The sequence below is a fragment of the Marmota monax genome, unplaced genomic scaffold, assembly GCF_021218885.2.
Source record: "Marmota monax isolate L192 unplaced genomic scaffold, Marmota_monax_Labrador192_F-V1.1 WCK01_AAM20220418_F8-fsc00044, whole genome shotgun sequence".
Taxonomy (NCBI): domain Eukaryota; kingdom Metazoa; phylum Chordata; class Mammalia; order Rodentia; family Sciuridae; genus Marmota; species Marmota monax.
In genome coordinates, this window is record NW_026695198.1 from 13,794,299 (window position 1) to 13,816,272 (window position 21,974).

The 21,974-nt window shown below is 36.4% G+C and overlaps 1 protein-coding gene across 1 annotated transcript in view; it reads right to left on the reverse strand.

The window, feature by feature from the left end:
• Positions 1–19,509, reverse strand: part of CUNH8orf34 (chromosome unknown C8orf34 homolog) — a 404,315-nt gene extending 384,806 nt beyond the window's left edge. The window contains 3 exon segments of the mRNA XM_046428478.2: positions 18,923–18,996; positions 18,999–19,107; positions 19,109–19,509. Coding sequence (XP_046284434.2) covers positions 18,923–18,996; positions 18,999–19,107; positions 19,109–19,243 — 318 coding nt within the window. The 5' untranslated portion in view covers positions 19,244–19,509.
• Positions 19,510–21,974: the final 2,465 nt, after the last annotated feature.

A 21,974-nucleotide genomic window follows, 5' to 3' on the forward strand; every position in this document is an offset into this window, starting at 1 on the left:
TTTTAGCCACTTCTTGAGGCTGCCTAGAACATCATCTTTTAAAAATAGCCTGTTAACCTAGAATATCATATAAAAATTATAAACCATTCTTATCCTCCATTCTTTTTGTATATCTTATAAACTATTCTTATTCTCCATTCTAATCACTGTAGTATATATGTTATCACCATAGTTATCACTACTTACCACAATTCATCCCTGAGTTTTCCTACAAAGAGCTCAGGCACGGGGTGAAATAACACAAAGCTTTATAAAGCCAGATAGCATGGGCCATCACAATTCTCAATGTTTTTTTCAGCTCTTAAAAAAAAAAAAAGTGGCACACACCTGGAACCCCAGCTGCTAGGGAGGCTGAGATAGGAGGATCGAAAGTTGAAATCCAGCCTCAGCAACTCGAGGCGCTAAGCATCTCTGTGAGACCCTATCTCTAAATAAATACACAATAGGGCTGGGGATGCGGCTCAGTGGTCAAGTGCCCCTGAATTCAATCACCAGTACCAAAATAATAATAATAATAAAGAGTTTAAAAGTGGGGAGGAAAGAGGGAAAATATATTGGGATAAGAGGGCTATATTTAAACATTCTGATTCATTCCACCTCCCCACCTGGCATTATTTGTCTTCACCTGATAGTCATTTCCATTCTGCCTACTCCTGTCCTCTCATTACCATCACTTCTATTTGGCCTGTTCAATTATAATGTTCCTTTCAGTCTCTGCCAAAATTTCCCATTAAGGTTTTAACTGACAAGAAATTCAGGATTAATATGCAAATACAGTATCCAAGAGGCAGCTAGTAGAGACCTCTAGAAGAATAAATCATCCAAAACAGTGACTTAACAATAGTAAAAGTGATAGTGCAGTAATGCAGAGAGCTTAGAAAACTGGATGGGTCCTATGGTAGAAAAACAGTCCTATCACCTAGCACATCATACTTTTTTAAAAAAGCCTATTAACCTAGAACATCATCTTTTAAAAATAGCCCATTAACCTAGAATATAACATAAAAGTTATAAACCATTCTTATTCTCCATTCTTTTTGCATATCTTATAAACCATTCTTATTCTCCAATCTATTCACTGTAGTATATATGTTATCACCATATTTTATGGTGATAACATTTCAAATATAATCTCAAATTTATCTTCTAAATTTCATTGGTTCCATAATATCCCATCTGGGAAAAAGTTTATTTAATCCTTTTTTTTAATATAAAAGGAATCAGAATTGGTAGCTATAGATTGTTATCTGTTAATTTTAAAACAATAATAAATAACTTCCCAAGCCCGGCTCGGTGGCACACACCTGTAATCCCAGAGGTTCGGGAGGCTGAGGCAGGAGAACCTTGAGTTCAAAGCCAACCTCAGCAAAAGCAAGGTTCTAAGCAACTCAATGACACCCTGTCTCTAAATAAAATACAAAATGGGGCTGGGGATGTGGCTCAGAGATTGAGTGCCCCTGAGTTCAATTCCAGGTACCCACCTCCCCAAAAAAATTCCCCCAAAAGTGTGAATAGCTACTTGCAGGAACTATAGCTTCTGATAAGCAGGAACTATAGCTTCTGATATGAAGCTCTATCAGAGAACAAGGCTGCCAAAGTGCCTGCCTGTCCTCATGGGGATTCTATTTAAGAGGAGTCAAACACTGAACAAATAAATAGGGAAATGTCAGAGATTAATGAAAGCTATGGCAAACATAAAACAGTGTGGCCCAATGGAGACTGGCTGGGAGATGCTGAGATGAACGGAGTGCAAGGGTCTATCTGATGAGATTTTCAATGAAAAATCTGAGCGGCAAGATGGAGTCAGCACACAATGGGGAAAATTCTGCAGAGGCCCTAGGGCACCATCTTGGCTTTTAGGCAGCTTCATCCTGTTGCCTGTAAGATTAACCCTGGATAGACATGTTCTACAAATAAATTCTCACTGAACAATCCAGAATGAGACAAATAAGTAATTTTAGAAGACAGCCAGCTATAGTATGTACCAACAGGAAATAGATTGTATCCTAAAATATACTAAATAAATTGTATCCTATAATATACTAAAAATATTTGGACAAAGAGTATGTTCTCTTATGATTGATTTAACATATTTCTATTCATCCTTATTTCAGAAAGGATTGAATGCATTTTTCAAAGAAACATAAATTACATTCAAACAGCATAAATAAAAAGTGGAATAAAGTATAGTAGTATATTCATATACATACATAAGAAAGTTAGGTCAGATTAATTCCACTGCTCTCTCCTTATCCCATTCACCCACCCTCCCCTTAATCCCCCTTCCTCCACACCACTGATCTTTCTTCTATTTTACCCCTCCCACCCATTTTGTATTAGCTTCTGCACATCAGACAGAACATTCAATCTTAGACTTTTTGGGGACTGGCTTATTTCACTTAGCATGATAGTCTCCAGTTCCATCCACTTACTAGCAAATGCCATAATGTCATTCTTCTTTATGGTTGAGTAATTTCTGACATTATAAAATTATTCAGTAGTCATCCTAAGTGCTTGCTATCTAATATAATGAACATGTCTCTCCTTAACATTCTTCAATGAACAAAACAGCTTCTTCAATCATGCCACTCAACTTAATGAAAGTAATTCAGTCAGTGGGCTAACCTTACACAAAAGTGTATCCAGGTCATTGTTCAAGTAACTTTATCCAAAATTATCTTTTTTTTTTTTTTGCTAACTTCAAAGTTAATAATATAAATCTAACAAATTCTTCTCTGAGTATTATTTCTTTAAACCTGAACTACTGGTAAGTCTCATGATGCTGACCTCTGCCTTGTCTTCCCTACAACTCTGCAGGAATGGAACATTGCCAGGTGTACACAGATCTCAATGTCATAGCTGACTGTTATGTGAGGGTTAGAGTTAAAATATTTCTGTGAAAGTTTCCATGAAACTGTGGAAAGGCTTAGAACTTGAACAAAGTATAGTATTTGAGATCTGTGTAAACTTAGTAGTATTGTTTATCATACCACTGCTCTAATGCTAAGAGGAAAAATGCCAGAGAATGTTCAAAAATATTTCTATACCTTTATTTATTTACTTATTTATTTATTTGTTTGTTTTATTATTTTTTATGTGGTGCTGAGGATTAAACCCAGTGCCTCACATGTGCTAGTCAAGTGCTCTACTACTAGGCCAAAACCGCAGTCCCTGAATAAATATTTTTGATCAGAACAGAATTGTATTCGGGGCCTAGTAAACTTAGCTGGTTTTAATGGCTATTTTATATAATACTAAGATGCTGTTATATCTTTCATTAAAAATTAATAAGAAAAAAAGATGACCAAAACAATACCAGGTTTTCCAGAGAGAATTCATAGACATAAAAGCATTAAATTAAAGACAATGTTTCAAAACCACAGTTACAATAAATCTTATACCATGAAGTTCACTTTACACACACAGGCATATTGTTTTAATGTACAGACAAATCAAATGTCTTCTCGATGCAATATTGCTTGTCACTATGAATTTAGGATCAATGTGTTCTAACAGTGAAATAATAGGAGTATGCACTCCTTCCTGCTGCAGGCTATTCGTCAAAAGAAAGCTTGTCTTTTCTACATCAGGAACAACATTTTTTAATTTAGTTTAATTTATTTATTTATTTTTGGTACCAAGGATTGAACCCAGGGGCACTTAATCACTGAGCCACATCCCCAGGCTATTTTGAAATTTTATGTAGAGACAAGGTCTGCTTGGTTGCTTAGGGCCTTGCTAAATTGCTGATGCTGGTTTTGAACTCTCAATCCCCCTGCCTCAGTCTCCTAAGCCACTGGGATTATAGGCGCCCAGCCAGCAACAACTCTTAACCTAAAACTATCAATATGTTTCCTGTAGAACGCTACCTATGCCCAGATATTTTTAATAACCCATTTTAGATGTTTTATTATTGCTAATAACTTCTAGAAACAAAGCAACAATAACTGAAAGTGCTTTATTTAGTGAAACTTCCTTTTAACTTACCCAATTATATATTCTTGATTTCATGGCCAATTTCTTAACTAATCACTGAATCAGAATTTCAGCTATGAAATTCTTACTTCTAGTATTATAATGATTGAATGTATTGATGAGAGGGAAAATTTGATCAGGTATATAAATGGAAAACCATGATAGACTTTTGTAAAATTGTCAGAATATAATATAGTTTGAGAGCATCAAGTGTACCAGTATTCTCTAAATACACATGAGTTTTTGAGGACAAGAAGGGATTTATTCATGTTTGTATTTCTTAGTACATAATGGGTCAAACAAAAAAATATACCAAAGGATGCACACAAAGTTCCAAATATCATGCACTGAAGATTTTAATAACTGTTGAAAAGTTAATCACGAACTTTTTTTTCAATAGCTGTGGAAAAGTTAACCATGAACTGAATTAATTTGCAAGAAAGTAAAATCTCCTACAAACTACTAAGAATATTTTCAAGCTCCTAGTGGCAAATGATTATTCTAACACAAACCATGTACTTCAGGTTTGATAGGTTGGTCCTACGGTTTTCACTCAAAAATGCATTTGACAACTTTTTTAGTAGGATTCCTACCATGTACCAGACTAAGAAAATATCACTCTTTAAGGAGGTTTATATTCTAGTAAGAATAAATGAAACATAAACTGAAATCAAAGGAAAAAAATCCAATGGGATCATATGAGATGATGATAAAGGGGTATAAAGGAAAGCAAAGGCAATTACACTACAGAAAATGACAGAATAGTTGGGGTTGTGTATGCCATTTTAATGAAGGGTGATCCACGCTGCCTCTCTAATACAATGAGAGATATTCTAGATTGTTTTCTAATTTTATGGCATGCTTTTGAATTTTAATTTTGCAGGGAATATTGTCACTTTGGTGATGCAGTAGCATCACCAAAACTTCCCCTGCCCCCACTAGGGGGCACACACACACAAACAAACAAACACACACACGCACACACATACTCTGCTAACCTAAAACCAAGTGCTGCTCTTCTGCATACCATTGCCAAGATGCTTTCTCAGAAGTATCAATTCCAAAGGTAAAGGAATAGAGGCACACTCCAAAGGCCAACCTTCAAAAGCCTCTCTCCACCTGGTTGTCACTGGGCCATTAATATTGCTGGAAAAAAGAAGCAACAGCATCTAATGTGATGACAGCCAAAATGTATGGGGTATCCACCAAGTGCCAGGCACTGAACTGCGTCCTTCAAGCTTTTTTCATCTCATATATTTCTCATAATATCCCTTTTCATATTATTTTATTGGTTCAGACAGCAATATTCACAGGGTTAAATAACTTGCTCAGGGTGAAGCAGACAGCAAAGCCTCGGTTATCTCCAAAGGTCACCTGCCTCTGCATTGCTCTCATTCATATTCATTCTCTCTCTCTCTCTCTTCCTCTCTCTCTCTCACACACACACACAAACACATACACACACACATCAGGTAACTTCCTATTAAATGCAAATGCACTAGAGGAGGGTTATGCATTACACTTTGCACTTTGGTATGAATTAATTTATTATTTTCATAACTAGCATGATTCTGTATCATCTACAGCCAGAGGAATGAGAAGTTGTGCTCCATTTGTGTACAATGTGTCAAAATTCATTCTGCTGTCATGCATTACTAATTAGAACAAAATTTTTAAAAAGTTATCATCTTCTTTCTTAAAAGCAAATATTAAAGTAGAAAAAAAGATGGCTATGAGCTCCTTAGGTAGCTACAGACATAATTAAAAGTTTTTCACTGTACATAAAGGCAAATTAATGGGGTGTAGGATATTTTCTTATAGATCATAAAATTTAAAAACAAAGAAAGATACTGTTTGCTAACTAGTTTCATTGTTGATGTTTTTTTTTTCTTCTGTAGAAGGAAAAAAACACATGTCAATGGTTTGTATACTTCAATAGACATCTGCTGAATCTCTGCTTTATAGTTCATGCTCCACTAGAAACCAGAGCTGATGCAAAATAAAACACAAAACACTTGTTTCTCACCCTCAAGAACCTAAGATCCACTGTGAGATAGGACGTGAACAAACACCTTTGTCAGTAGATACCTAGTTAACACAAAACCTTGCGTGCGGACAAGCCCTATTATATCTGGATGGATGAGAAAGAAGTACAGGAAGCAGGTGTACATATTGAACCAGTGTCACCCACTCAACCCTGGTAGACAATCAAGTAATGAGACAGTGCCACCATGCTTCAAAACCCAAGACCTTTCCCATTATTTTATTCCAAAATAAAAATTATTTGAAATAATAAATTGTCTAGAAGAGTACCATGATTATTGAATCTATTATCCTTTCTAATGACACTGGGTATAAAATTTCCAAAATAAAATGTGTTCTATTGAATCAGACTGTACTTTACTGCATAAAATATTTGCTTTTCTAATTAACCTCTACCTTTGTTTTTATTGAGAAATATAAATGTACTATATGAATATTTTAAATATTGAAATAAATTAGGGTACAAAGTAAAAGTCACCCTTTGACTAATCCTTTCTTTCTCTTCCAATCACTTAATTTAAATTTCCCAAACTACACACACAGAGACACACATATATGCTACACACACTTATACACACACAAATACATACTCTATTCCATTTCTATTCTAATACCTACACAAAATTTTATTTGAAAAGTTCAGATAGCTGAGACACAAAAAGATATAAATAATAACAAATATGTATTTTTCCATCACTCATAAAACCCTGGAATATATTAGGAAAGTAGTTAAAACTCCCACTCCCACCATATTATTTGAAGACATTCAACTTTCCTAATTTTGCATTATGATTATCGTGCATTTATTTATATTTTATTATATATGTGTCTATCCCTGTTTGTGGAGGTAGGGAAATCTCAGAAATTAATTCTTCATCATTTAGGTTCAAGGCTAAGTCCTCTATCCCTTACATAGCCATTTAGATATCTACTTCAATACATTTCAAGTAACACAACATCCATGACTCATTCGTTCAAACATATATTATAGATACCATTCCATGTCAGTATATATAGTCTGTATATGGATATCTATCTGATTCTTTTAAACAGTTGTAGTTGTTCAAAAATATGATTCAACAATAATTCAACTGTTTTACCACCTGTAAGCATTTACATTGCTACAACTTTTGACCTTTTCATACAATATATGATTAATGATATAGTAATTTTTGCATATATGCAGATATTTCTGTAGAACACAAACCTACAAATGAAATTGCTGGCTCAGAAAGTTCTTTTTTAAAAAAAAATATTTATTTTTTAGGTGTAGATGGACACAACACAATGCCTTTATTTATTTTTTTTATGTGGTGCTGAGGATCAAACCCAGATCAAACTGAGGATCAAACTCACTCTACCGCTGAGCCAGCCCTTTGATAAATTTTAACAAATTTCCAATGCAGAAGTTTCAATCAGTGATACTGAGGCAGCTACACTTCCATATTGAAGTAAATAATATATCCTACTTCAAATAAGTAATTCAAAAATGATTGGTTGATTTAGTAATTTGAATTATTAGTACAATATTGAACAAATATTTTAATGGACAGATGGGGTGGGGGATAGCAAGAGGTGTTATGCAGTGAGGTCTAACCTCAGCTGTGATTATTAAATTTTATCAGGTATTGTGATCAAAGAATGTGGCCAGTAAGTCTTCTAAATTAGTGAAATTACTGATCGTTGTGGCTCAAATTATGAGAATTTTTTCTATATGCTACAAGTGTATTTTTTAAAAGTACAAATTTATTTGATAGTGACTATCTTTATGTATCCTGACATACCACACACACACATACATACAGATATATATTATATGCTCACAAAAGTATATATATACATAGACCCACTTATATGTGCATATATAAGTATACATTTATATGTGTATGTGCATATAGGTGTTTGTATAATCAAGTCTCTTACTGGGTTATTTAATCCCTTTCTATATAAATTATTTATTCTATTCATTTGATATGTGCAATTCTAGAAAGAACATTTGAAATTTGACAACTATGACAATTCATTCTTTATTGGATTCTTAATTTTATGTAATTATTATCAAGTTATTAGTTTGTTATTCAGTTCTTCCAGTACTTTTGTTACCAATTTAATACATGTACTCTAAATAAAATATTTTAAATATGCCTGCTATGAATATCCTTCCTTCCTTCCTTCCTTCCTTCCTTCCTTCCTTCCTTCCTTCCTTCCTTTCTTTCTTTCTTCTTTTCTTACTACTTTTCATAGATGTACCTTAAAAGTTTAGGAAGTATATTATCATGGGATACAAATATTTCTAACTCTGTCTAACCCTTATGATGTACCTCATTTTGAATCCTATTGTATCAGACATTAGAAATACAGTATCAACTTCCTGATGAGTATTTTATTGGTACATACTTTTCCCATCTTCCTCTGTGTCACCATTCTGTATCCTTTCATTCCTGTTGTGTCTTTTTCACAGATTATAGGAAGATTTTTAATCTCACCTGAGAATCTGGTTTGATAAGAATAATTCCACTATGTCTAGACTTGTTGCTGATATCTCCTTTTATATTTTACATTTTTCATGCTTGCATATGGTACCACCAACATGCTGTTCTTAACTTTTGTACATTAAATATCATTGACTATTTCTTATATTTCTCATTACACAGATTTAAATACCTTTCCATCAATATCACAGGTCAGTACCCATGTTATTTTCCCCAAAATAATTACAAAACACCTGATATATCATTTTTATCTTCTCAGATTTTTCATCTCTTTATCTCATCTATCCATAAATAGAAATCATTTTACCTTCCAATTAACCAATTTTCTAACTTGCTTTGATCTTTCTATTAGGCCATCTGCCTAATTATGTAGATTCCTTAGAAAACTTGGAATGGAACCACCATTTGACCCAGTTATCCCACACCTCAGTTTATACCCAAAGGACTTAAAATCATCATACTATAGTGACTCAGCCACATCAAAGTTTATAGCAGCTCAATTCACAACAGCTAAGTTATGGAACCAAACTAGGTGCCCTTCAACAGATGAATGGATTAAAAAATGTTGTATTTATACACAATAGAATACTACTCAGCTATAGAGAAGAACGAAATTATGGCATTTGGTGGTAAATGGATGGAACTGGAGACTATCATGCTAAGTAAATAAGTCAATCCTCAAAAACCAAAGACTGAATTTTTTTTCTGATATGTGGATGATAACACTCAATAAGGGGTGGGGGAGGGAAGAGTAGAAGTGAACTGGATTAAACAAGGAGGAATGAAGTGGAGCGGAGGGTGGGAATAGGAAAGACAATAGAATGAATCACATGTAACTTTCCATATGTTCATATATGTACACATGACCAGTTTAACTCTCATAATGTACAGCCACAAGAATAGGAAGTTATGTTCCTTGTATATATGATATGTCAAAATATACTCTACCATCCTGTATATCTAAAAAGAATAAATGAAAAATAAATTTTAAAAATTTAAGAAATTATGTTTCAAGGCTAAGAACAGTTTTATTAAAAATTTCATTTAAAAATAATTGTAGACTCATCTACAGTTACAAGAAAGAATACAAAGAAATCCCAATTTATGGAAACATCGTTCTGCCACTGCAGAATCACACCAACACCAAACACCAATATTGACAGCAGCGAGTCAAGGACATGGCCAGCACCACTTGAATCCCTCATGTTTAAAGTATTTCCACCTCCTTTCCTCTTCCCCCTACCTCACCCTTGACACTTGGAAATCACAAATCTGTTCTCCGTTTTAATAATCTTGTTACTACTGCAAAAATGGAATCAAATAACATGTAAACTTCTGAATTATTTTTTCACTCAGTGGGGAATCTGTCCATGTTATGTGTGCATTGATAATACATGTTATTGAACAGTATTGTATTATATATGTACACAGTGTGTTTAGCCAATTCACCTGTTTCCTATCTGGGGCTATTATAATGAAGGTACAAAACTGTTTTCCACAGTGGTTGTACAGTTCTGTGATCCTGCTGTCAGCATGGGGAGGTCTCACTTGCTTCACATCTTTACCAGCACTTATCAGGGTCAGTCTAACTTCAGACATTCCAGTGAGTGGGGAGGTGTTTTAGTCTGCATTTTTTAATGATGATGAGCAGCTACTCCTGCACGTGTTCTGCCACCTGCAGGCATCATTCTAATGGAAAGTGTTCGATAATTTTTCCTACTTTTTAATTAGGACTTTTTATCATCCAAGAATTGTATTATAGGTACAAGTCCTTTTTCAGATGTACATTGCCCCAGTGTATTTTCTTAACAGTGCCTTTGGAAGAGAAAATGTTGAATTTTGAATAAGTCTACTTTCATGATTCTTTTATTTATAATTAATATATTTGTGTCAGATTTGAGTGATATTTGCCAAATTCAAAGTCACCAGAATCATCTCCTACATTCTCTTGTAGAAGTACAAATTTTTACATTTAGGTGTATAATCCATTTCAAGTTCATTTCTGTATGTTTAGGTAGAGATTAAAGTTCCTTTTTTTTGACATACATTTATTTAATTGTTTTACACCATTTGTTTCAATGATTCAACAAATTCCCTTCAAGTGACCATGGGCTCCATTTTTAGACTGCTCCATACATCACTCTTTCTTTGCACCCATACTGCACTGTCTTTATACTTACAGCCTTTTAATGAGAGCTGAAGCCAAATAGGATATGGGATTCCAAATGTTAAAAGTATTAAGTCTCCCAATCCATAAATAAGAATATCCCTCTTGATTTATTTAGGCCTCTTTAAATCTTTCTCAAGTATGTTTTATAGTTTTCAGGATAGATATCTTATATGTCATCTAAAAAATAAATTCCTATATATTATTATTACTATTATTATTATTATTATTGATACTGGGAATTGAACTCAGGGGCACTCAACCACATGCCCAGCCCTGTTTTGTATTCTATTTAGAGACAGGGTCTCATTGAGTTGCTTAGTGCCTTGCTTTTGCTGAGTCTGGCTTTGAACTCTCAATCCTCCTGCCTCAGTCTCCCAAGCTGCTGGGATTACAGGCATACAGCACCGTGCCCAGTCCTGTGTATTAATTTTAATACCATTATAAATGGTACTTTTTCTGTTTTAATTTCATTGCCATTTGAAAACAACTTGTATTTAAAATCTTAATAAATTAACTTTTTAGTTAACTTACAGTTCCTGTAAAAGAATCAGCTCCTACATTGTTTTTTATAGATTCTCTGAGATTATCTACATGGACTTAAAACTGTTAAACTGTTAGGATGCCCATTCTGCCTAACAGCATCTATAGACTCATTATAACCCCATCAAAATCCCAGCAGTTATTTTTGTATGAATACTGAAAACCTGATTTTGAATTTTATATAGAAATGCATAGGGCTTAAAATGTATTTTAAAAATATCTTAAAACTAAAAATCAAGACTACAAATAACTAAATAAATATAGGGAAATATTTGCTCAGATGTTTCTTCAAAGATATATTGAAGGCAAATCATCTCATGAAAAGATAACCAGTGGTCTTAATCATGAGATAAACATAAATTATTAAAACATCATTTTATAATGATATTTATATATATAATTTTTATATATTATATTATATTATAATAATTTACATTTTAATAATTTTGCAAATTATTAAAGTATCATCATTAAAATAATGAGATATTTCATATTGCCATTATTAAATTTAGCTGGCATGTCAAGTTTTGATGAGAAAGGAAAAACTGAAATTCTTCTACAGTGCTCACAGAAATGTAAAATTGTACATATACTTTTCCAACCTAGTGCACACGTTTCTTAAAATTTTTAACATATTCTGCCTTCTGATCCATTCAACATACTCCATTTATTTACCCAAGAAAAATGAAAACCTATATCCATACAGTATATGACTCAGCAATAAAAATAATAAACTATTGATACATGCTGCAACATGGATGAATAACACCAAAGCAATTGTTAAGATGTTGCCACCACCACCACCACCCCTTTAAGGGGTGATGATTCTATTTACACAAAACACTAGAAAATGAAAAAAGAATCCATAGTGACATAAAGGACATTAGTAGTTGCTTAGGGGGTGTGGACAGAGTGAGGAGGGGTTGGAGGAATTACAAAGGGGCACTCTAGACAACAGAAGAAGGAAGGGCAAATTGGGAGGGGTCCAACTGTGTCATAGCATTTAATATACCTTCTGGAAAATTCTAAGCAGTATTTCCCCTACATGTTATTTGACTGTGTCCCCCTTTTAAGTCGGGAGTTGCTAATGGGATTGTAGTAAGAGGTGCAGCCTCTAAGAGGATGATTGGGTTACAAGGGTTGCTCTCTCATTAATAGGATTAGTTTATTTTAAAAGAGGTTTCAGGCAGCATATGGACAGCCTGCCATACTACCTTCTGCCACGTAAGGACACACAAGAGAGAAGAAACCTCTCACCAAACCAAATGCCAGCACCTTTATCTTGGACCTCCCAAACTCTAGAACTGTGAGAAATGAATTTATAATCCTATAATTTATTGTATCAATAACTTCCATATACAAACATTGATAAAATTCCAAACTGAATTTTACATAATTTACTATTTAAAAAAAACCCAATGGATGAACTATTTTGTAAATACTCATTTCCTGGATACACTTTTTATTATTTTTAATATTTTTATTTTGAAATAATTTAAAATTTGTAGAAAAGTTACATGAATACTACAAAGAATTTCATGTGTCCTTCACCTAAAGATCCAATTTAATTTTATTAACTTTCCCAATAGAGTAGTAGTCAACAAATTTAGAATCCTATTTTGCATTTGTCTTGTATCCTCAGACTGAGGCCTCCCTTAACCTTCACCACCTTAACATTTTTAAAGATGTTAGGAAACTACTTTGTAAAATTTCTTCATTAGATTTATTAGCTATTTTCTAATTATTAAACTGGAATCATATGTGATTGTCAGGAATATTGCAAAGCTATGTGTTTTTTAATTGCATCCAGTGTAGGGCATTCAATATTAATTTGTCCCATCACCTGAGCAAAGTGGCATCTGCCAAGTTTCTTTTATGTAAGGTTACTTTTTCCCTTTGGAATCAACAAGTATTTTGTAGGAAGATAATTACAGATTATGTAATATCTTATTGTTCATCCTATTTTCACCCATTGGTTTTAGCATCAATATTTCTTGCCTGAATTATCATCCATATGGTTTTCAAGTAATGATTCTCTAATTCCATTATCCCTCTGCTTTTATTAGCTGACATTATAAGGTAAAACTTTCTCTTCTCTCCAGGGATTGAAAACATTCTGTTTTCCATTATAACCTGGTAAAAGAAAAACACCCTTATTCACAAGCAGCCTGTTACTATCATTCTTTATTTTGATCCTCAGGCTGCTTTAGGTTAGGAGCCTCTTCAACTTGGCTTCTGAGTCCTTTTGACACATCCCTATCATTCTTTACTTCCTGACATAAGATGTTCCAGGTTCATTCATCTTATATTTTCTCAGCCCCAACCAGGAACCAAGCTGCTCCAGTTGGTTCTACTAGTGGAGAATGGTATTTAGAAGCCAAAATCTAGATATGAGATGTGCTCATTACTATTAAGGTGTTACTATTCCCATTGTCAGGACAGACAGAGCAGAGAAATAAATGCAGATGCAAGCACTTCAGTGTATGCGAATATCTACAAATATATTTCTATTATATCTACACCTACTTACATTATTGAAAGGCATGAGATCACACCAATAACTCCAATTTCAATCCAGTACATGGTTCATTCTCTTATCCCCTTTTAATCTTTGTGACTTCTATCACCAATACTGAGTTACATGATTTTCAACATATTTACTTATTTTCTCAATGACCTGGCCCCACTTCATTTATCACAACTCTCTTGGCCCTGCCAGGCCACTCAGCCCCCTTCTTTAATCTTGCCCTGACACTCCTAGGCCAACTGCCCCACTTAGCTGTTCTCTTTGCATGGCTCTGCCTAATGGCTCATTAATTTAATTAAGGAAAGAAAGAAGGGAGGGAGATTCATATTTCCACTGATCACATTCTTTTAGAAAAGACCCCAAAACAATTTGTTTTCAGATATATTGATGCCACTTTTGGTATGCTTCTCTTTTATTATTTTAAAAGTGATTTATTTTTTGTATTAAATATTTGGTTGTTTTCTTTCTTTATAAACTGTTCAAAAATAAAATACATGATGGCAGAAATGAAAGAAAATTTATTTTTAAGGTTATTTTGAAGAAAATGCATGATAATGTTTAATTTTAAGCAAAATTTTATTAAGAAAGGCTTTGGCTGCAGCTCCTCCAAATGCTCTGGGATTACAAAAATGAGTGCAAATTTATATAGAGAAAAAAGTTTTTACAACTTCAAGCTTTGGAAAAGATACACTAACAGAGATTTCACCAAAAACATTTACAAGTTCCAAGCTTTTAATCTTATCATTTATCCTTTGAAAGCATTTTCCTATTTTATTTATTAAAATATCATTTTTATATTTTCTAAAGGCTGAGTTTCACCTTCAGCCCTAAGCGAGTAACTACTATCCTTCTTATACTCCTCGCCACTGCCCTCCCTACTACAGCCATAAATCTGATCAAAATCAATGCAGCACTTGTTTTCAGGCATGAGCAACAGCCAGCCCAGGACTGTGATCCCTAGGAGAACTGAAGCAATGTCCTCGTAGCCCACAAGCTCTCTGATGAGGGAGGGGGCATTTTTCAGACTATTATTCAGGGAGATGAACAAAGGAAAGTGATGCGGGGGAAGCAGAATGGAATTTGGGTTACCAACGTGACAGGTAGTAGACAAGAGTGAGCTGTGCAGCAGCCAAGGGTATCAGGAGGCAGGCTGAGGGTTGCTCAGGAGTCCTCCTCCCGACATGCATGCCAGTTAGTTCATGCGAAGTTAGCCCATGTGAACTCTGAACTAATAAAAATGATGACAAAACTGTGCCATTGGCAGACCACTCTTGGAGAAATGCGGAGGGTTTGGCTTGCCATGTCTTCAATGTAAAGAGACTTGAGAATTCTCTGGAAGTTTAATGAAGACTCCAATTATTCTTCTTTTTAATAGCTTAGGATTTCATACACTTGTGAGTGTGATCAATCCTGAACCAAAGCATATGATTTCCTTGCACACCCGTCAAACCATAATCTTGAAGTAATTAGTGTATTTATCTAAGAGGAATGGGAAAAACTAAAATTGTATACCACTTTATGTTAAAGTAAGGCATTATGATGTTCCAAATCATATAATCTCTCAGGAATTAAGTCAAACTGCTTACAATACAGATTGTAAACAAACTCCTTTAATCAACTAAGTGGCTATATGCCAGATAATTATTCAACTTCAGAATTTCTGACTGACAATTTCTTTGACTACTAACTAGCCAGCCTCAGGTTTTAGACAAGTTTTGTATTTACACTATGCATCTTGCTCATGTATGTTACAAAAATACTGTATTTTGGTCGGACCTGAACCATTTTACACCTGCCTGTTATCTAAGGAAACAAAGTAAGTAGGACTAGAGTTCTATCTTATTTCAGCAAAGTCAAGAATTCCTTATAGACTTATTCCCAACGTGTTTCCTGCTTGCCTGCCCCAATAAATCCAGTAAGACCAGTAAAATTATACTTTACAAAAATTTCAGAGTTTGTGGAATGCAATTTTCACCTTACATATTTTTATTGAATTAAAACATCATTAATGAGCACTCTCGATTATTTTTTTAAGATGGACACAGTATCATTTATTTTATTTATTTTTATGTGGTGCTGAGGATTGAACCCAGGGCCTCACATGTGCTAGGCAAGCGCTCTACCACTGAGCAATAACCCCAGCCCTCTCAATGATTATTAGGCATGGTTTTTAATGCCTCAAAACATCTTTGACGGGGAGAACTAAAGTCAAATTCCATACATTTGACTTTAGGATGAACTCAACTACTGTGTATAACTATAAAGCTCTAATAAAAAATATTATACTAAAAAAATCTTTGATCAAAGATAGTATAGTATAGTATAAATTTATGCTCCTAAATCACTTGGAAACAAAATTAATTTCAATTCAAGTCATTTTTGGAACACCATATTGCATTCAACACTATTACAAGCTTCTCAAATGATTAAGGTATTAGAAATTCATTAAGAAACTAAGTAACCAAACTAAGCCAATAAATTTTATAGGTTAAAAAAATTTAAGTTATTTTAAATACAGTATGCAGGTTCACTTTGTTATTGTTTTAAATAGTCTTCCATACATTCTCTTTAAAGTGTCTCACTCCAAAAATGTTTCTTAAAACATTCCTAACTTATAAAATCCACAAGGGGACATACTATCAGATACTGCATATTTTCAAAACTATGAAGGAAGTCTGTGTCATCAGCTACAGTGCTTCAATACTACAAATAACAACAAAGTACTGGTGATAAAATCAGGAAGTGCTTAACTCAATTTGTGATTGGCCAAAGGAGATTTTAGCTTCTGTCATTGTCTCTTAAAATGTGCCTCAGGAATTAAAATTGTAATAATCCTTTGTGCTGCTTCTTAGTAAACTCAGATTCCTGGGCACCTCCTCTGACCTACTGAATCAGTTATGGAACCAATGAGTGAGATCCTGGGAATTTTGACAATAGTGTTAGACCAACAATATGCCCTTCATGGGTGGTATCTCTTTACCAGTTTTCTAGAATGAAGGAAAATAGTCTACAAGTTAGTGAGATGTTCAGATTTTGCAACATATAATTCTACTCTCAAAACCAAGCTATCATGATGAAAACCGTAGCCTGAGGATCTGTGTCCCAACCTGCTTTTAGTAGAATAGAACTTGTGCATTTTCCCCTTCAATTATATAAAGTGCACATCAACCCTTAAAAATTAACTACTCATCACTGCAATCCATGCTAATGGGTTCCAAGCTTATGTAATATGTATTCAATAAAATACAAAGCATTTTTTTTTTGGTGAGGAGACCTAAAGCTTTTATGAGAAAATTTTGACAGCATTTAAAACTATTCAGTGCAGAATAAACTGGTGAGTATTTAAAAGAGGGAGCACTGGGTAAATATCAAATTGGTCTTATTTCATAATTATGTAGAAAGTTTACCTATATTCCAAATTCTATTTTTGTTACTTGGAAAGAATCTTGGGAATTTTTAAATAAGTTAAATGAGAACAGAATCTATTAAAAACAATTCACTTATTTTTCCATCGCTAATTGTGCTTTATATTCTAGGAAAGCAGCCAGCAAATAGACACTCTAAATGTATTTGTGATTCTTTTAGCTCAGTTAATATACTATTGCAAAGGGTTATTATGTTTTGCTTCTACCTTTTTTGTTCTTGCTATATGGGATTTATGGACTGTCAATAATCACTAAGGACAAAAAAAATTCTATTAGTTTCAGAAAGTCTATTTTGCTACCCCTTTTAACAGAAAGACTTCCTCTGCTAACGCTTTTGTCAGAAACAAAAATTGTAGGGCTTGGTGACCCCTTTCAGAGAGCTTCTGTTGAAACAATGATCATATCTTTGGAGACACTACAACATTATCTTAAAGTTGGGAGGAAAACTTCAGAGATCTTGCAAACCTTGGTTATTTAAAATCGATCCTCAAAATAAATAAATAAAATGAAACAACATCGATCCTTCTCAGGGAAAAGACCTATTTGACCACACCAGTGCCCTCCTCTCCCTTTTTGTGCGCGGGGCATTAATTCGCACCCCCGCCCCCCCACACACACACACACTTTTTAATTTTTCCCCCCTCTCTCTACAGATCTCTTTCCTTTCTCTTCAGTCTCAGAAAAACTGCTCCATTTTCTGCTACCTCCAGTGCACCGTCTTCCCCACCTGCGATTGTGTCTGGCTCAGTCACAGGCACACCACCACCCTAAGGTTACAGCTGTTTCTGGGGGTGGGGGCCACCCTGTCCCTCCTAGGTATCTCTCCACCCTGAATGCCCCAGCTGAACAGCTGAACCAAGATGGGAGGAGAAGGAACCTTTGGCGTCTCTCCCCATGGGCCTCAGCACCTGCCCATCTACCTGCCCCACACGCCCGCCCCACCCCTGCCCAGCGCCCTGGCAACCAGCGAGACGCTGTGCTGATGCTAGGTTTGTCTCCTGTTCTCATTTTTTTCGTCCTCCCGCTCTTTTTTCTCCCACTGTGTTTTTATCATTGATTCTTTGATGGCGAAAGAAAACAGCTCAGGGCTATAGTTGTTTCCCATAAATAAGCGAAGGCTTTTCCAAAACCTTTCTCCGTGTCTTTCTCCCCCTAACGCAGGTAGACTGCAATGCAAAGGGCTCCTCTTTCAGCCAGTGATCGGTATCAGTCTCCCAGTTTGCGGATTTACTCAACAAACCCGCACCTACTGAAACCTATCCCTTGCCAGTTAAGCTTTCTTCCAGTTAACCATATTCCTTCCCACTGTTAAGCACCTCCTCCACCTTTTCGGGTTCCACTACCGCCCACATTTTTAAAAAGAAAAGGAAAATCCAACAGGCAAGATAGTGTGAATTCCAGGAAGAAAGTGTGCATGTGTAAGATAGTCTGAGTGTGTGCATCTGTGCCTATCGCCTCTCTCAATTTGTCCGGGTCCCACACACGTGGCCACCAGGCGCAGGACAAGTCAGGCAGATGCTGGGCGCTATCGAGCCTACCTGTCCGTCGGCGTCCAGGTAACTGGCGAAGTGCCCGCGGGGCTGCGTTCCAGGACACCTGGGCTGAGCAGAACTAGCCAGTGAACTGAGGCTACAGGGAGCCCTTTCCCGCGCGCGTTCTCCAACCCTCTTTCCCTTGGGGGGTATTCTGGTTGTTTCTACACCCCTTCCCCCCAAAGACAGCGGGACTATCCTCCTCCACATTGCCTTACCTCAAACAGAGGACCGATCTTGTTCTTCTCTAGGTAAGCCTGGATTCGGGTTTGCTGATGAGACGCCATGGACACGCTGAATCCGCCGCGGAGAGAAGACCGCGCGACTGTGCGTCTCCGTGGGGGACAACCCTCCTTTGCCCCGAAATGGGGCCGGGACAGGAGCTCAGGAGCCTCAGCAACCCTGGCGCGGCTGGTGCCACCCTCGGCGCGGGCGTGGGCAGCAGCCCCGGGAGAGGCAAGGTCGTCGGGCGCTGAGTGCCGGAAACCCGGGCGCTGAGCCGCCAACTCAGACAACTCCAAGGCGAGGGGAGAACTCATTCAGCGGGTTCTCTTCCTCACGCCCACCCGCGCGAATCTCCGCAGCACCGGCGCCGAGGGGAAATTCGAGGCAGAGGCTCTTCTCTCCTCTGGGCGGCAGCAGCAGGAATCAGGGGGTGGGAGGCGATCGCGGAGAGGCTGCTCCTCCCAGCGGGCGCCCAGGGGCGGCGAGCAGGAGTGTGCGTACAGGGACGCGCGACTGTGTGCGCCCCTCTCCCAGGTTACAGGAACAAACAGCCCGGGCTTCTCCCAGAAGCTGGACTCGCCCTACCAGCCGCTCCCTAGCGACAGCGCCTCTCAAAAAGCCAATGGTGAAGGTGCTTCTTTCAAAGTGCACATAAATCTGGTCCTTGTTGGCTACTCCTTGGCAGCTACAATTGCAGTTCGGAAGGGGATTGTCCCCACTGTCCTTTTGGGGGCCTCTCCCAGGCACCTGTGCTTTGCCTGTACTAACTCAGGGTCCAAGAAGGGCATAGAAGTGAGCAGGTGCGTGGGTCGAAGGGTTTGCCGCGAAAACGAAGTTGCTTTCCATAAAATACCAAAAACAAAAACCTGGCTTGCCTGGAGCAAGTCAACCGGCGAATGCAAGCTGAGAACCGGTTAAAAACTCCCCAAAGCGCTGACCCCAAAGGCTGGAAACAAAGCTGCTTCAGGCTCTGACAGGGCAAAAAAAGATCAAAGCGAGCCAGCCCTCCCTTTCAAATCTATATCTCTAGCTACATCCCATAGGCTACACTCTTTCCCTTAATAATGTTCACTCTGGATACATTGTGTCTCCTTAAATTTAGCCAGGACCTTTCTTACTATGCAGGGATTTCCGAGTGGAAGATCTGCAGACAGGTTTCTTCACAGAGGTCTTTCTTGTGAAATGAAACACTGACACCCCAGTGTCGATTTTCCTGGTTTCCTCACCATTATGATTATTTGCTGCCCAAATCATAACACTTACATTAATAAATATGAATGTTTATATTAATGGGAATCATTTTTCTTAGCAGACTACACTGGTATAGATTCTGTCTCCACTATTCTGGATTTCTGTGACTCATAATTTCTTCATCGGTGACCCACCTTTTCTTCTGTATTTTAAGTGATAGGTGACAACATGAAGTAGTTAAGATTAGAATAGAATATTTCAGAAAGTATTTTTAATGCCAATTAATAATTCAGATATAAAAAATCCCCCAGATGGACTAAGGAGCTTAACCCATCACTGATAACCTGAAATGGACGCGATTTGAGATGAAGAAAATGTCCTAGCTGTTACTTTCACAATTAAACTTAGGTCATCTGCCAGAGAATTAATCAAATATCAGTGAGGTTCCCAGGTTAAAACGTGCTTTCCACTGTGGTTCAAAGTTATACTTTGATTTTTTTAAATATCCTCAGGAGTTATTAAATACAGAGTGACTACCAACACTTGTTTGTTATAAGAATAACATAATCGTTAATAACCATGGAGAATAACCATATGGAAAAACCATCTATGACCCAGCTTTAAAGTCAAGTAATTTTGATATAACTGGAAAATCAGTCTGCCATCCTTCTGAAAGCAGAGTCAGTCTCCTTTAGAAGACATAAGGAGGAGCATTCTTTACAAATAATTAATATAATTACCAAGTTTTCACCATGCTCAGAGCACGGCACAAAGGGTCTTGGATAGAATAGACAAAGCTTCATCTAGTAAAATGCCTATGTATTAAGGAGAGAATCATAGAGATACACATACCCATTTATGTATATTAAAACATGAACATCCCAAAATTACATATCTAAAATTTCTGAAATATTTTAAAAGGCTTTTAAAGCCTACATCAAATGCCACCTCCTCCACAAAGCATTTTCCTGGTTCCTAACACTTATCCTTAAATCTGAGATCATTGCTATGGTATTTCTTGCTCTTCCTCTCCATGGCAGACAACATGTAAGAACTGAGAATTCAAAGGCAAAAGGCCTTGTCTTTCTCCTCAGGTGTTCAGTCTTCTTGGGACAATTGGCATATATACAAATAATGGAGGCATTGTGCACATAGAGTTATGTAAAATATGCTGACTCTACTGATAAAGTAAAAGAGTTGTGCTTGCTGTCTTAAGGATTAACTCACAACCTAAGAACTCAGATGGGCAGTGAGATCCACTTGGGCAGAGCAAGAACACACTCAGGCTAGAACAAAGTCAGCCACCCTCTTCTAGACCACCCAACCCAGAAAATGGAGAGCAGAAGAAAGAAGAGATAATGATTAACAAGGAAACAGAAAAACAAGGAGTAAGCAGAAGTTTGAATTTCATCCAGAGAAAATAATTGGGCTTCAGAAATTTTTTCAATCCTTTTTCACAGGGTAATTTGAGTTTTCCTAGACATGCCAAGTTTTTATAGGAGAATTATACTTGGGAAGTGGGTGGTGAGCAAAAGTGCAGGGTCAGGTATGGCAGCTTCTTTCAGTTAAGGGACTTATAAATCACATTACAGAAGTAGATATTTTCTGCAAAGCTACCTTTAGGTCTTATTTTCTAAATAAATTAATCAGTCTGGAAAGACTATTCTTCTTAGAACTGCTGGAAAGAAAGTACAGAGCAGGATCAAGATCATATGCTTTATATTCTAATCAATAATAATTTGGTTGTACAATTTGATTGTACTTTTCATAAAGAACCTGGTTTTTTATTTGCTTGTTTTGGTTTTGTTTGGTGGAGTTGTTTGGTACCAGGGATTGAACACAGGGGCGCTTAAC